The sequence below is a fragment of the Centruroides vittatus genome, unplaced genomic scaffold (assembly GCF_030686945.1).
Source record: "Centruroides vittatus isolate TY-2023 unplaced genomic scaffold, ASM3068694v2 contig_2328, whole genome shotgun sequence".
NCBI classification, from domain to species: Eukaryota; Metazoa; Arthropoda; class Arachnida; order Scorpiones; family Buthidae; genus Centruroides; species Centruroides vittatus.
In genome coordinates, this window is record NW_027121458.1 from 215,946 (window position 1) to 233,387 (window position 17,442).

The 17,442-nt window shown below is 31.4% G+C and overlaps 1 protein-coding gene across 1 annotated transcript in view; it reads left to right on the forward strand.

Annotated features, from left to right (window-relative positions):
• Nucleotides 1-17,442, forward strand: part of LOC136971112 (zinc finger protein 728-like) — a 92,215-nt gene that overhangs the window by 13,055 nt on the left and 61,718 nt on the right. Inside the window, exon 2 of the mRNA XM_067265588.1 lies at nucleotides 4,577-5,042. Within this exon, the coding sequence (XP_067121689.1) occupies nucleotides 4,596-5,042 (447 nt within the window). The 5' untranslated portion in view covers nucleotides 4,577-4,595. The remainder of the gene's footprint in view (nucleotides 1-4,576; nucleotides 5,043-17,442) is intronic.

Sequence of the window (17,442 nt, forward strand, 5' to 3'; positions counted from 1 at the left end):
ACTATTAATCTTGGTTCTTTCCCAATTGAAGGAATCTGAGAATGTCATTCTGATTTGTTTCAGTTGTTGATAATAAAATACATAATGTCTTCAGTGTATATATATTGGTTTTAGACTCGTTAAATGAAGTGTTTATGTGATAATTTCAAATTATTTTAAAATGCTGACAAAAGGGAAAAGCAGCCTGTCCACTGACAGAGCATACGAAACACTGATGGTTGGCAAGTATGTATATAATACAAATATTATATGTATAAATGCATTTACTGTATTCATTCTCTTGAAGCATAACAAAGTATTTATTAATAGGCTGTAAATTCAAATGAGAATTTTATTGTAAAAATAGTTAAATACTGTATTTTAATGTTAAATAAAAACTAAAATCTGAAAATTGGTTTCCATGTATGATAAGCCCTAAAAAATATAGTATTAAAAGATAACAGTAATGAAATAATTAAAACTATTAATATAAGTCGTGTGTTTCAAACCGTTTTCAGCAAGTACCACTTCTAAAATTTGAAGTTAATTAACTGATACTGTAAGGAAATAATTTTATTGAGAAGTAATGAAATTCATATGATTAACACTAATGATAGATGCTTTAATCCAAACTTTGATCAAAAGAATATTGTAAAAATGCATTAAAAATTTGTAAATCATTCCTCAAACTATTGTGATGATATATTTCTGTAACGGAAAAGCTAGTGGGCCGTATATTATGCCATAAATGATTTAAACTTAATGGGCAATTTTAAATGTAAAATATTCAAAGTGAATACATTTCACACACAATCTGCTACATACAAATATACACACCAATCAAAACCAGATATTAAGCAAATATACACCAACAACTGCCGTAAACGATCAGGCTAAATTTGGATATAAAGATTATAAATTAGAATTCATTTCTAATTTATAATCATTATATCCAAATTTAGCCCGATCATTTACGACAATTGTTGGCATAAATCTGCTACATTTATAAATGTCATCAGAGATACACTATCATACTTTAAAGCTTAAAATGTAGATCATAAAAAGATAATAAAACTCATGTTTGATTTTTAGTTGGAATTAAACTTCTGTATGTTATGTAGGAAATTATTTTTTGACTATGAAAAAGTGTATAACAAATCAATATATTTTATATTTTCAAAATGATTGATATATTCATCTTTATTTTTTGAATATATTTTGCTACAGTTGAAGTCATAGATGTGAATTTTCCTGCAATCAATAACAATATTTTAGATACAGAATATTATTTTATAATCATACTGAAGAGCAACAGATGTCGATCATTTGAAAATGATGTTTTAAAATCTATTAAAAAGGATTAAGAGTAATTACTCTCAACTTTTTATAATTACTAAAATTACAGGTATACCTCGAGTTACGTCGCTCTCGAGTTACGTTGTTCCCGATTATACGTCGTTTGTCAAAAAAGTATATGGAAAAATAAAAATCAAGTTTAAGTCAGTTTATTCGACTTTAAATCCGTCCGCCATAAACATTGAAGTCGTAATATCACTAGAAAAGCGTTGAAAGCAGTAGTACATTTACAGTAAATGTTAATGTAACCATCATAAATCCTAGGGAACGAACCATGAAAACATCTGTGTTTCTGTGTTGTCGTCTCATTTAGCGGTCTTTAAGTGCTCATTATTGGCATTTCCTCTGTTATTGGCATTTAGTTACGACATAAGTCGAAACTACGACTTACGTCGTAACTAGACAAGTAAATTCGACTTACGTCGTTTTTTGACTTACGTCGCCTCTCCTGGAACCAATTACCAACGTAAGACGAGGTATACCTGTATATTAAAAATATATAAAACCTGATAAAATTCTTAGCTATCTCTTGTACTTTCCTGACTCTTCATCCGAGGTGAAATGTTAAAACATTGTTTTAACTTTTTTGTATATACCAGTACATAAATTGGATTTTTAAGCTTGAAAGAGATCTTTCCAAAACTAGGTGTCAACTTATACACCATATTTTAAAATGTAACACTTTTGGAAACCTTTTATCTGAACCTAGATCAAAATTGTATTTGAAATTTATTAACTGCAAATGGTGTGTCAAACATTTAATTTGGGTAACTATAACAGACAAAAATAAAAAGACGTTTACAAATTTTACTCCATTTTTGTCATATATATTAAAAAATTATAATGGAAACAAATGTTTTTTTTTAATGGGAATTCTGGTGATGTTTATTTGATGATAATTTTTCTCAGTTTCACGATTAATGGCCTTTAATTAAGATTTTTACAATCGATTTCCACTTTCACACTATATATGCAAGTTTAAAACTTATCAAATACTTCTTTGATGATTAATTAGAACCAAATACTTGGATGTCTGTATCTCGGGCGGCCACACGTTTGCTGTCATTAGTATTAGTTATACAATAGAAATCCTCATAGGTACGAGTTAAATAAAAATAATAAAATAATTAAACACATTACTTAACCATAATACAACTTATGATTATTAATAAAAATGTATTTTTTCATTTTTTCAGATGTTTATAAACGATTCAGTTTATTTAAAAAAGTGTAATTTTAATACAGAAATCAAAATAATTTTGATACTAGTAGTATCATTTTGATGGTGTGTATACAAATACAAATAGATAAACATCAATTCCCATAAACAGAGGTAAAAGAAAAAACTGTAACAGGAAAATAAATTTCCTTCTCTTTTGATATGGATCAGAAACGTTATTTTCTAATGTATTTATATTAGAGCTGTCAACCGCCCTCCATTGAACTGTATCATTGATAAACAGAAGACCGGAAAGTCCCTTCTGTTTATCAACAATACGTCATTTTGAGCAATACAGCTTTAATTATTTGTTTTTGTTTAATTGTTACGTCATTATCATTGAAATTTGATCGACGGATGATGATCCGATATTTTATTTTCTTATTCTAAGGTAATACTTTCGTCTTTGTCGTTCCCTAGAGTAACAGAAAGATAGACACACTACTATTAATCAGAGTGGAATAAGTGAATAAATTTAGAACTCGCTGTGGTAATAATAATAATGGGCTTAAAAAACCATTTATAAAAAAATACGAATTCTTACCAATACGCATTTTCTTTTAGTTTTTTATTTCCAAAGACACGTATTTGATATTCATTTCTAAAACACGCAGAATGTTTTCTCGCCGACCCGTACGAACGCTATAAACAAAAAACAAACTTAGGACTACTTACCGAGTGTGCACCGTTCGAGACACCGGCGCTTAAGCTTGTTTCCGTCGTGGAGAATGACTTTGGATGGCGGAGGCGTATTAGGCGTGTGACGTATCGTGTTCGGCGTCACCAGGTCACGTGACTTCCGCGAAATGTCTTCGTGGCCAATGAGAAAGACACGATCTTTAGTCACGTGAACAACTTAGTGCTGTGCAGCGTGCTGCACATTTCTCTACTTGTTTACTCGAATTTCGAAAGATTAATTTGGATTCGGGGGAAACAAATAACTATAGATTTTACATCAGTTTCGTTTTAGGAAATTCCTTTACTGGTTTTATAAGATAACATTATATAATGTTTTAGGGAAGTAAGTATTCGTTTGAAATTTACCAATATATTAATATATGTTGTTTGATTTTTATAATTTTTTTACTCGAATTATCAACTAACAATAATCATTTTCTGTTTCTTTCGAATATTTAACTTTACTATTTTACTAATTTTTTATTTAAAAACTTATCAACAGTTAAATAAAAGTTAATTTTTTTCTGTGTTTATGTGTGTGTACAATGTACTTAAAAATAAATTTGGTTGTTGTATAGATTACTCCCGGTGGAATTTCGGGACTTTGAACATACGTCTGAATTCAGGGGACCCTACTTTTGGACCGGAGACAAAAAGTAAGGAAGTTATCATATTTACAATTTCTTGCCTTTCACAATGCATTTTATGCCATTGTAGAGTTTGGTTAATGTAACCCTTGGTGCCAAGATGGCGGCTCGTCTCTGATTCCAGCAAGGAAACAGTGGGACACACGTTCGTTCTAACCTAACCTATTCTAATAAATTACCAAAATTATTAGAATAGGTTAGGTTAGGTTAGGTTAGAATGTGCATCCCACTGTTTCCTTGCTGGAATCAGAGACGAACCGCCATCTTGGCACCAAGGGTTACATTAACCTAGAGTTTTCCACTAGGTGGCATTTGACTGTTCGTGCTCTCGACGGATTCCTCTCGGAGGGGAGCCGCCAGCAAGCCGCCCAGTGTTTAACGTCACTAGTTATCGATTCATGGTAGTTCTTGAACAAAAGAAAAAAAAAAGGAAACATATACTGTCTACAAGCAGTGCCACCTAGTGGAAAACTAACTCTAAAATGGCATAGAATGCATTGTGAAAGGCAAGAAATCGTAAATATGATAACTTTCTTATTTTTCGTCTCCAGTCCAAAAGTAGGGTACTGTTGAACTCGTCTCTGCCCCGAGTTGAGATATATTCAAAGTCCCAAAATTCCACCTGGAGTAATCTATACAACATCCATAAATTTATAAAGTAATAATTATTGATATATATATATATATTACATTACAGAATTATAGAATTTTTCAAAATGCCGAGGTGTTGTAGTGTCAGTGGCTGTAAAACAAATTACAGAAGCGAAAAGGAAACTTTTTCTACCTTCTGTTTACCAAAAGAGCCACTGAGAAGTATTTGGCTGCAAAAAATTCCTACGGATCTGACTGCATTAAAAAACCCTATAATATGTATAAAACATTTTGACGAATCGAGCATTATTAGAATTGACAAATGCCTGGTGAAAGGCCAGTTAAAGGAATTTCCCAGAAAAATTCCGAAATTAAAAGAAGGAGCCATTCCAACAATTTTTCCAAATTTATCTAATTATTTAAGTAGTGAAAGTAATAAATGTAAAAGACCTGAAGATGTAGGGGAGAGAAATCTTCAAGATGCAAAAAAACATAGGAATCTTTTGGAGTATGAAAAATACAAAGAAGATAGGACCATTACAAATCCTCAAGACTTTGCAGCACATTACAAAGTAAGAATCTAGGAAAAAGTAATTGGACATTACTACAAAATGAACAAAAATTAGTATAGATACATAGCCTTAAATACTCTAGCTATAAATTTGCTAATTTTAATAATTAATACTATGTAATTTGCTACCACAATTAGAGGTTAGGTGTCATCTGTTATCTATTAATAATTATAATTTTTTAAATAATTTTAAAAATAATTTAGAATTATCTGGAAGAAAAGAACTGGCTCGGAGCGGGGGCTTGAACCTGCAACCTCCGCTTGCTGTGTGATGTGCTTGCTAGTTGCACCACCCAGATCCCGAGACTGTTTGGATTTATAGTCTAAGTATTTAAGGCAATTGCTTGGCTATGTATCTATTTATATATTGGGCTTTGGGTTGTTATACTTAACAATCCACAGCCCAATACTTGGGTTAATATACTTAAAAAAATTAAGTATTGTCTTATATTAATATTTCTGTTGATTCACCATATATTTTAGCCACTTAATATTGATAACAGTTTAAATTTTAGTTTATAATTGTTAACATAAAGCCCAAGTAAGCTTCCAAAAAATTATTAATTTTAAATCCAAAAAATGCTTTAGATAAGTTAATAACTTTCATTGACTCATCATCATTAACAGTGTTGATGATGATGTCGAAAACGTTTTTATTATAGAATTAAATGTTCTGGACCCATGAAAGGCGTACATTTATTTAACTTGTTATTATACAGTTCCAGTAAGCATTTCCTTAGATGAAGTTAAATTCAGTCATGTAATCAAATCACTATAATTCATTTTATGTGATAGCACAGATTACAGAATATCACTTAACGTATTTACTCACATATAGGACGATCTCGCATATAGGACTAGGTGTGGATTTAAAGATCAAAATAAAGAAAAAATTAGAATTGTATTAATAAATTTTGTTTAATCACAAATAAAATATTATGAAATGCACATATTAAGGCAAACAACCATGTTTGCCTTAATATGTGATGAATGGAAAATGAAACCAAAACACTATAATGAGCCTGACTGGAAAACATATATTTTTAATGATTCAGAATGTGCTAATCTTGTTTATTTGTTTTTTCAAAATATATATATACATATATAGGCTAAATGTGCTAATATTCATTAAAAATAACAATTTAACATATATGAAATAACTACATTTATAATCATTGCTAAGTGGTTTGTATTTCATTAAGATTTTATAAGTAATGAGGAACTATTATCTGGGAAAAATGAGATGCAATGCGGTTTTTAATTGATGGATGGAGGATTAAACCAATAAACAAAGCGGAATGTGTCTTAATTTGTTTGCAGTAGGTTCCAACTTACGATGAATACACTGTAGACCTATAATGGCAGCATAAACTTTACACGATTCACAGAAATTATTGCAAAAATGTGAAGAATCCGTTTGCTCACGCGTATAAGATGACCTAGGTTTTTGAAGCAGTGAAAAATGAATGAAAACCTCGTCTTACATGCGAGTAAATACGGTATTTGTGATCAGGTGGAATTTGCTAAGAAATCATACATAATAGGAGATGATATTGAAGTGCACTTATGCTTGTTGCTTTAAGTTATATTTACTCATCTTTTGCATATAATACTTTGTATCAAAGTAAACATTTATATCTTCCCCACCCAAGAAATATAATAAGTATATTAGTTAAGTATTTCTTTTATATACTATTTACTATTATTTAGTATATAAACTCTCAGAAAAAATTTTAGTGAATATTAATACGTAAAATTTAGAGAAATGCAAATATGTTCATAATATAAATATGATGAGAGATATTCTTGTATAAATAATTTTTCTAGGATATTTACTGTAGCACCAGAGCATATTATATTTACCCTTTTCAAGCAAAATCTCATGAGATAATGGTGACGCCCATATTTGAATGAAAATGAGGCTGGAGCTGTCATTCTACTGTAAGTTTGTTTGTTAAGTTATGGCAATGCAACACTTGGGCGATCTGCCTAGTGGGGATGCCTTCTGGGTGGTCTTTTTAAGGGTAACTGGCCCCAATTCAGGCATTACAGATGCGGAGAAAACCCGGAAAAATCCACGTGGCCAGCCCGTCTGAGCAAGGTGTGAACCCATGACTGAACTCCCAAGTGTTCAGGGAACAGAATCACTTAGCTGCTGGTTGGTCACACACTATTGTACACTATCATTGCTTACATGTTCTATTGGCAAAGTGGATATTTTTACTATCATTATTTGAAATTTACCAACTTTTCCAATACATTCTGTTCAAAATATAGTTGAAAGATATCTAGTGCACCACATTTTATTCTAGAAAAAGGCTATAAATTTTTAATGGAATGTTTTCTTTATGATTGTTGAGGTGAGTTAATATACGTGTTTAAAATAGTACAAATAGTTAAAGATATCAAGTTAAAATTTTTTTTAAATTTGAAGAAGCATATGTTATATAATCTTATGGTTGTAATTTTTTTTAAAAATTGCAAAAGTAGTGTTTTAGTAATCAAAAAGTTATAGCTACAACTAGCCTTGATGATGATATATTAATTGAGAATATTCCACTTATTTCATTGCTTGCATGTAGTTTTCTGGGATTAAAAAATAAGTTAAACATAGTTTTAAATAAAGCAGAAATTGCTATTTTCTTTTCTATTTGTGTTATACATGAAGTGTGTGTGAAAATTGAAAAAAATACCAAAGATCAATGGCAGTGTGAAGATGGCACAAATCATCTAAATTCAGTGAATAGTAATCAATTTTTTGAAAGAAAAGAAAGTTTTTTAAATAGGTTATTACAAAAAATATTAGAGCAACTGCAGCTGTGAAAAGAGGACTTGTAATGGAGCCAAAAATGATTAGATTATATTCCCAAAACAGAAATTGATTGGTTGATTAATGCTCTGTGTACAAATATGGAGTACTGATTAATTCAGATTTTCCTTGGCTTGCAATATCTCCAGATTGTATACATTTTGATCCTCAAGCAAATCCATCCTTTGGCATTTTAGATTTAAAAAGTTTAACAAAAAACAATAAATAAAATTAAATGTTTAACTTAAGACTAGATGTAGATGTAAGCTGAAAGTTAACGACGATTACTATTATCAGGTTATGGGCCAAATGGCAATCCACTCAGTCTTCTCCATAATGTATGAGAAATATATGGAGAAGACTTTAATGCTTAAAAATTTGTTTTTGATGACAGTTTTTTTACATATGTAAACATAGAATTAAACAAATATATTTTTACTTATTTTCTACTTTCATTAGCTAATATGTAAAATGTATGGAATAAATACAGAAGTTTTATTTTGTATCAAACAATAAATTTCCCTGAAAATTTACTAATAGGCAACAAACAGTCCATACTTGATTTATAGTACCCGTCATAGACAAAGGTATAACGTGATCAAATATATGAAATTCTTTAACTCTTCTAATTGCCCTTTCTACGTGGACTCTTAACCTTGCAATCTTTTTAGTTTAGTTGGCGTCATGTGTAATGAAATGACCATTTTATCCAAGAAAAGAAGTCATATTTAATGATATGCCTATTTTTGATAATTCATTTTCAATTAAAAAACTTTTATCTGCTGTTACTTCATCACTTAATAAATCAAGAATACCACTACGTATTGTATCTATGATATAGTACAGTACCTGTGTATAAACTAGACACAAATGAAATACAGTCAAACCTGTTTTTATGTGCTCTTTTTATGTGCGATTTTTTTAATGCGAATTTTTAATTTGTGCAGTATAGTTGGCGACTAGTCTCGTGCAATTCGTCATGTCTTACGTTGACTTATTATAGCTAAATAAACTTATTATAGCATAAATGCACTTATTATAGTAATATTATTGCATGAATATGCAAAAAATGAAATAATTTACTTTTTAAGTCAACAAAACACCACCTGGACAAAAATATGTAAAACAGACGATAGACCAGACGATGCAGTCAAGTGCTGACATCTGTTGTCAATAAATTCTATTTCGTACGGTTTTGAGTTATTTTCTATGTGAGACTTTTTTTATGCGGTCCCTGTTGACCGCATAAAAAAAATATTTTTTAATTGTGTCGCGAAAACTATTATTTATAGCCATTCGTGAAGTTTCGTGAGATTTTTTTTTAATGCGGTCCCTATCCCCCGCATAAAAACAGGTTTGACTGTACCTCCTTTTGGAGAAATACCAATTAACTCTTTAAAAGCATAATTACTTTTATAATTTAAATATAATTGTGTTTGAAGAACCACGGATGATGGTCTCTCCACAAAAATTTCTGTACAGTCTAAACTTACATGTGTTTTTGGATATAAATCAGCAACAGCTTTCATTCACTACTTTTTTTGTCAGGCCAAACTGGAATACAACCAAGAAAAACATACAAATCATCCAGAAGTTTATAATTCTGCTAAGAATTGCAGGAGATACATTATATCTTATTTCCAAATATATTATAAATAATCCTGTTGTAATCTTACTAAACACAGACATAATTGCTCAGATTCATCTAGTAATTTTGGACATTTTAATGTTTGAAATCTCAAATCGTGAGTAGCCTGTATAATTCCGTACATAAATCTGTCTTCCCATCTTTAAATCCTGTATACAACCGAACTAGTTTATCATCCTTTAAAATATTTTCTAAGCAAAACCTGTATTGTTTCAACTCATAAATTATTGTTTTTTGTATATTTAAACTTTCTTTTTAATTCAATACAAATTGTTAATTCATCTATTTTTTCCTTAAGTCAGCAATTTCACCATTATTAACTGCTTCTGAGTTATCATTTTTATCTTCTGCTGCAGCTTCATTTATGTTTTCTGCACTTTGTAATTCCAGCTGCAATTTCTCGTCACCAATTTTATTTTCAGACGATCCTAAGGATTCTGGTTCTTGTATGTAACTTTCGGATGATACTTTGGAATAAGTATGATCAACAATGACTGCAGGGATAGATATAACCTCATTGTTCTCTTCTAAAAATATTATTGTTAATGTTAATAATTGTTTACGAATTACCAGTTAAAATTTCTTATACGGTATATGTACCCGAAACACTTGTAACACCTCTTTCACACCTTCTTCCAGCTATTTTTACTGAAGAATTCCAAGGAAAAATACTGAGAAATGTTTTATTTTCAAATTTTTTCTCCCATATGTTGGAAATCTTCAGGTTTAAAATGTAAAGAGCAAACATTGGTGTATTGCTTAAAAATAATTACCATTGTTTATTTGGCAGAGCAATTACTAGTACGACGAGGCACGCCCCATTACTATCCGATTTCCTCGGGAGCACAAACTTCAAGCAGCTTGAGCTTAGCTCTTATTTACAGCCAGGAGCTGGCATTACCAGAAGTGTCGCAGTTGTGAAAAAAAGGCAAATACTGTAGGTGTACTCTGGTAGCACTAAGTCAATCACATAATTTGTCTGTCTTTCTCCTCAGTCTCACCTCAGCCGTGTATTTCTCGAGAACTTTTTGGACTCCAAAGAGACCGCAGACTGCAGTTTGAATAGAACTGTGTTAGAACACAGTTGCAAGTTCAATTGATCACATGCAAAGTGTCAAATTAGCTCTCAAACTTTTTTAATTTTTTTAATAAATTATTAGTGTCTATAGTCTGTTAAAATCATTTGTGAGTGATTAGTTAAAATAATGAAAAGGTGTTAGAACTCTGTCCTCACTTTATCATTAAATTAAATATAGTTAATTTTGGTATTTTTGTAATAAGGAAGTATCAAACGTCACAGAAAAATTCATTCATCAGTAAGACAAAGCACAAGAAATGAAGTTCAGAATGAATAATATTAACCGAGTTATGTTACAGTCCTTTCCCATGTAAATGTAACATTGTTTTGTGTACTGATTCAAAAATATTATCTAAAAAAGTTAAAGTATTATATACTATACAGTTATTAAACAATACAAGACTAAAACGCAAAATAATTCATTACAAATGAAACGTTTATCGAATTGTGGTTAGAGTCGGGGATGTCACGTGGTCGAATGACGCCGAGCGGGGTCACGTGATGGGTTTCGTATGCCTGCGACGTCTAATGTGATATTCCGCGACGGAAACGAGCTTAAGCAATGGCGTCTCGAAAGGTGCACACTCGGTAAGTAGTCCTACGAGATTTTTTTTGTGTAGGTTAGCGACAAAAAACTCTTATCTGTTTTGGAAATGTCTATCAAATGTGTTTTTTTTTTTAAAGGAAACGCGTAATGGTAATTTAATTTTACTTTTGCTGGAGCGGCAGCCAGTATATGCGCGCGCAGGACGGAAGTCGCCATATTGAGCGTGGAAGAAATAGTTGGCTTGTTGATTAGAGTTTTAATTGATCGAAGCATTACTGACTTTTATTTATTTAATGTTTTTTGATTGACTCGAAAGCTTTACGTAAGTACGTTTTCGCCTCTGCGTACTTAGAAAAGCTTTAAAATTAACACTAGGAAATAAATTTTATAGTTAAAATAAGGAAAAGTGTTTTAAATTTCTTTTAATTAACTGACACGACACGCCTCTTGAAATCCAAATAAAATGCACCCAGTAGTTACATTATATTTTTATATGGCATTATCAATTGGTTAATGTTACCTTAGGTGCCAAGATGGTGGCTCGTCTCCGATTCCAGCAAGGAAACAGTGGGACGCACGTTCTAACCTAGCACGTTCTAACCTAACCTAACCTATTCTAATAATTTGGTTGCTAATAATTATGGTAAGTTATTAGAATAGGTTAGGTTAGAACGTGCATCCCACTGTTTCCTTGCTGGAATCGGAGACGAGCCACCATCTTGGCACCTAAAGTAACATTAACTGTTTATTATTATTATTTTTTTTTTAACTTTCTATCCTGTTGGTTCCTCTTTTAGCAAGCTCATTATGGCTCAGCTTGGCCCACAATGGGGCAGTCAGGTGGTGAGAGACGTATCCAGACGGACCACCCACCAAAAAATTCCTGGGGATTTTTTGACCTGTCTGGATTCGATCCTGGGGTCCCCTAGAATGGTAGGCTGCCACCTTCACCGCTCGGACATCCGGCCGTCATTAGTGGTTGTTGCTATTATTTAGCCAACTATAAATGATTTTTTTTTAGGTTAATTTAATTGAAAAATGCAATAAGTGCATCTAATTTTTTTAAATAGTTGCTGTGTAGCTAGTGCGTAAATTAATTTTATTAATATATGTATGGAAAACATTTGAGTGCACCTGAGAAAAGAATGAAAATTTGGGACTTTACTGACATCTCGTGCTTTTATATATTTACCAAACATTAGAGTTATGTGATCTTTTGATTATTACATCTAAAAGTTTGAAACACTGTTAAATATATATATATATATAATAGCTTTATTTTTATTTATTAAATACAGAAGAATGGTGAAAAGTTGTGCTGCCTATGGTTGCACAAACAGAGCAGATTCCACTCGCCCACCAGGCATTTCATTTCACAGGTATTATTTTAATTCACTTCTTTTTACCTGTAATCTAATTTTATTATGGGAATTGTAATGTCCATCCATCCAAACTTCAATTCTGTGCGTGTGAATTCACATAAGACTTCGTCTTTATATTTTTCACACTAGATTTCCTAAAAAGCTTGCTGGCGAATGGGAGAAAGCTATTTCTAGGGGCAAGGGCTGGAAACCTACTTCACACCAGGTTCTGTGCTCGGACCATTTTGAAGAAGCGTGTTTTGACAGAACAGGTCAAACTACAAGATTGAGAGATGGCTCGATACCAACTGTCTTTAAAGCTTTTCCAAAGTATAGGGTAAAGGTAAAAAAAAGAATTAAATTCTGCACATAATTACTTTGAAACTTTTTAGTGATTATATTCAAAAATCAGCTGTTAATGATTTTGTCAATGAGCTGATTGCAAATAAATACATCTTACTGCTGTGCAATTAAGTCAAAATTTTTGAAGATATATTTACAAGATTTAGATATTAGTTCTAGATACTTGTTACATTTGTGTAGTGTGCTCAGTTCTGCAGAGAAAAATTTAATAAAAATTGACTAAGTAGAAATTAAGAAAAGTAAAAATAAATGTTTTTTCAGTTGTGTGAGATACACAGATGAAACAGAAAATGCAGCTGCACTGCCTATGATAAATAAGCATAAAAGAATGTTTTCTGTATTGTTTTTATGTTATTTATCATCTTTTCCAATGTAGAGTTTGAAAGCAAAACAAACTTTCCTCTCACAATATGATGGTGGTTTGTTCTACAGTGATGCCACTTTTGACTTCAAGTGTGCTGCTAATAGCAACAAAACACTCCAGTTAGGTATTATAGCTCCATGATTGGTACATCATCCATTTTGTACAAGAAAATTGGCAACCTAATTAATTTACTGTCAGATTTGAAATGGAATACTGTCATTTGTGTTGCAGCTATAAAAAGAAAATCCAGCAGCTAGTTGAATTTTCAACGTGCTCCTTTTACCTGATTCATTCGCCAAAAGTTACGTTGCTTTGAGCCTCGCCTACACCTTTTTAGAAAAATTTCCTAGGACACTTTCCTGTGTTATGCCATAACTGGGAAAATAACAATTGTGTAAGAGGTCATCTGTTATGAGTTTTTATTAAAAATAATTTTTATAAAAAGACAAAAGGCATAATTGTAAGAGTAGAGATGAGTTTCTAAAATGAGCTTAAAACTCATATGAGTAAAATTTTCATTAAATCTCACTACATCTGAGATATGGCCTGTGATCCCTTTATCTCTCCACTCCAAAATTTAATAGTATTAATGCCTCTTATATATAAGTTACCATGCCTAATTTCATTTCTTAATCTTTACTCTATCCTGAGTTATTAAACTATAATAACTAAACTATAATAGACTCCAACATGTGTGCATATGGATTTTCGTTTGTTTGGGGATCTTGAAATTTTCAGATTTGCGAAAAACACAAAAGGTCAATTTGACATGATTCTAATATTTTCCCGTGTTACATATATAACAGCTGGGAAAGTAAGGGGCATAATGATATCTGAATTTAAATAGTTATTAACTGCAAAAAGTTTAAGAATCATTTCAATAATAATTATTAGAATTATACTGTACTTATTATTGTCTGTTTGTTGTTGTTTTACAGTATTTTAATTTATATTTTAATTGGGTTTGTTTCATTGTTTGTTGTACTGGGAGAGGGCAATTATTGCCTTAGTGACATTGCATGTAAATTAAAATTTATTTATTTCTATTTCTATTCTGTTGTTTATTGAAAGTTGTTTCCAAATTTATAAGTAAAAATAAGGTAAAAAGGGCTATTTTCATCAATTCGTTATGTTTCCCTACCTAAACAAAAATGATAAAACAGCAAGTTGCTCAACTGTCAACTTGAGGGTAGGGATGGGATTTATAAAAAATTGTAAATGCTGATAACAAGTAAAATTGTCATTAAGTTTGACTGTACTGGAGATACATGACCCCCTATGTCTCCTACCCCCTTGACCTTTAATCATCAAAATTTAATAGCATCAATCCCCTAATACATCAGCCTCCCTACAAAATTTCAGAAATTTTTGACAAAAAGCACAGGAGTTATTAAACTTCAAACAGGATGAATGAAAAATCATGCTCCCACACACTAACATCCATACATACAGAAATTACCCCTGAATTCTTTTGCATTTCTCAACAATTCAAGGTGTCCTAAGTCCAAAAATGTAAAAATCTTGGAGTGTCATTTTTGACCGATTACTATATTTTCTTTCTGTTTTATATAACAGCCAGAAAATTAAAAATAGAATTTATATATTATATGGATGTTTATAACATTTTTCCAATAAATGTCAATCTTTTTTGTTGCAAGTAATTTCAGTGATATATAATGAAAATATATTATTCAAAAATAAATCCAGTAAATGGTTACGATTTTTAATTGATATTAATTTTCCGTTACTAATTTTCCTCCATGTAGCTTACTATACTAGGTTAAACATCTTCCGAAACCCGATTCATTACTATAAAGCCACACCAACTGCCATATAATATCATAGCCCGATATAATGTCTTGCAGTATATGTTAATCTGATATAATTACATCTTGTAACAGCTGGCTTGAGGAGGGTGTAACAAGTGTAATCTCGATATGAAACCATGTGTCAAGAACTAGTTAGGTAAATGGTCTCACTGAATTGGTTTCTACCATGATAGCCTCAATGCATTTGCATTGCTATTCTCATAACTTGAGACTAAGTATAGTACCTAGGATGTAATAGCATCCAGAAAATTAAAAGACAATTTGGGTTCCAAGCATCTAAGATATTTGGGTCCATTTGGTAAAACAGTAATGGCCAGATGATTTAAGTGGTATAGGATAGTCTGCCATTCTAGGAAACTCGGCTTCTAATTTGTGTTGACCTGTGTTTACGATGGACGAGTGGTTGAGGTGTTAGCCTACTATGAAATCCAGAAATGAATCTGGCAGGTCGAAGAACTCTAGTGGCCCATCAATGGCAGAGTAGATAAACACATAGTAAAATATAAGATATATTCTGATAACTATATTTATCTTCATATAGATTTTTTAAATATATAATAAGGAATGCTTACTGGAACTAAGTATCAGAATTAAATATATTCACACCTTTAACATATCCAGCATAACGTTAATTTCCATAAAAACGTTCTTGATCCCTTTCAGAGATCTTCATCAGTTAAAGATTACCAAGAAACAAACAAAAAATTCGAATTTAAAAAAGGAACGAATATTTCAAAAACTGGTCTAATGGTGAAAATGTAAATGCGTTCCTAATGACGTCACCACTAACGTGAAATTTAAACATCCAAAATAATTCTAGTCCCCGTATATAAATTACCTAACGGTAAAAACAATATTAGACAGGAATGAAGTGAAGCAGCTTCTGCGGAGACGTAAAATTACGTCATATCCGTTTTATAGAAAGACTTTCAGGCGGTTGATAAACTGTCAGAGTCTCTATGATTGATGCAGTGTTTGCTGAGATGTGCCTTGTGTGTCTCTATTTTTTCTGTGTGTTTCACCGCTTGTGCTGATCTGGTAGGTTTAATAATCTCCGCCTTGTCCCAATAAACCGTGACATCCTGCTCCTTGGCGAATGCAGCAAGTACCGTACTATCAATGTTTTTATTGACTGCGTATTTATGTTCCTCTATCCTTTTTTTCAAATTCCTCATGGTAGCGCCTACGTAAACTAGGTCGGAGTTGAATCTATTATCTCTCAACGGTATCGAGTAAACTCCTGTGGGGATATCGTATCTATATCTTTCCTTATCATTTTTCAAAAGCCTATAGATCGTGGGATTACGTCTATAAACTATGCGGATATTCCTTTTTCTGCCCACTTTCTTAGTAACTTGGTTTAAAAATGGTATGTAACTAAGGGCAATCCTTTCTTTCTGCTCGTTCTCCTTTATATGTCGGTTGTGTGGCTGGAAGGTCTTAATGAGGGTATCCACTAGAATTATTTTGGATGTTTAAATTTCATGTTAGTGGTGATGTCATTAGGAACGCATTTACGTTTTCACTGTTAGATGCACGACCAGTTTTTGAAATATTCATTCCTTTTAAAATTCAAATTTTTTGTTCGTTTCTTGGTAATCTTTAACTGATGAAGATCTCTGAAAGGGATCGAAAACGTTTTTATGGAAATTAACGTTATGCTGGACTTGTTAAAGGTGTGAATATATTTAATTCTGATATTTTTTAATTTTTTTTTAAATAAAATTTTTGTGTCTTGCTTTTTAAAAATTATTTTCTTTATTAAGTAGTTTGTATTTTGCATTTAAATGTTGAAATTTATTAAATATATAATCTGTAATCAGGAATTTGAAACAGCATTTTTAAATTGTTTAGAAGTTTGTCATAGTTTGTTCCTGATTAGTATTATCTGTTTGATTAGTATTACCTGTAGAAATGGACCTCTACATGATGCTGTTAGGACTTTATCAGAGATGTAGACCATTCCCACAAGAGTAAAAAAATGAAAATGATGATCTACGTGTGATATTTCATTAGATAGAGCCACTGAAATCAGCCTTTCTGGATTTTGAAGATTCTGAAAAATGGTGTAAAATTTAAAAGTGAAAAAATTCTGGAACTATTTCTCAAAACAGTGCTAAAATTTCAACTGTTTTTCACTTTACAAGAGACTGCTAAAAGCTCATAAAACATCATAAACACCATTTCACAATTACTTCCAGTGTATATCTACATATTAATGTTATACTGATTTATCTTGCAAAGGGTCACATATAGACCATCAGTTTCTTTGAGTTTTTACTCCTGTGGGCATAGTCTACAGCTCTAATAATGTCTCAACTACTTCATTCAGAGTTATATTTGTGCCAATTTTTCATTTGAAGTAATAGGCTGAATTTATTTTGGTGAAGTAAATTTATATT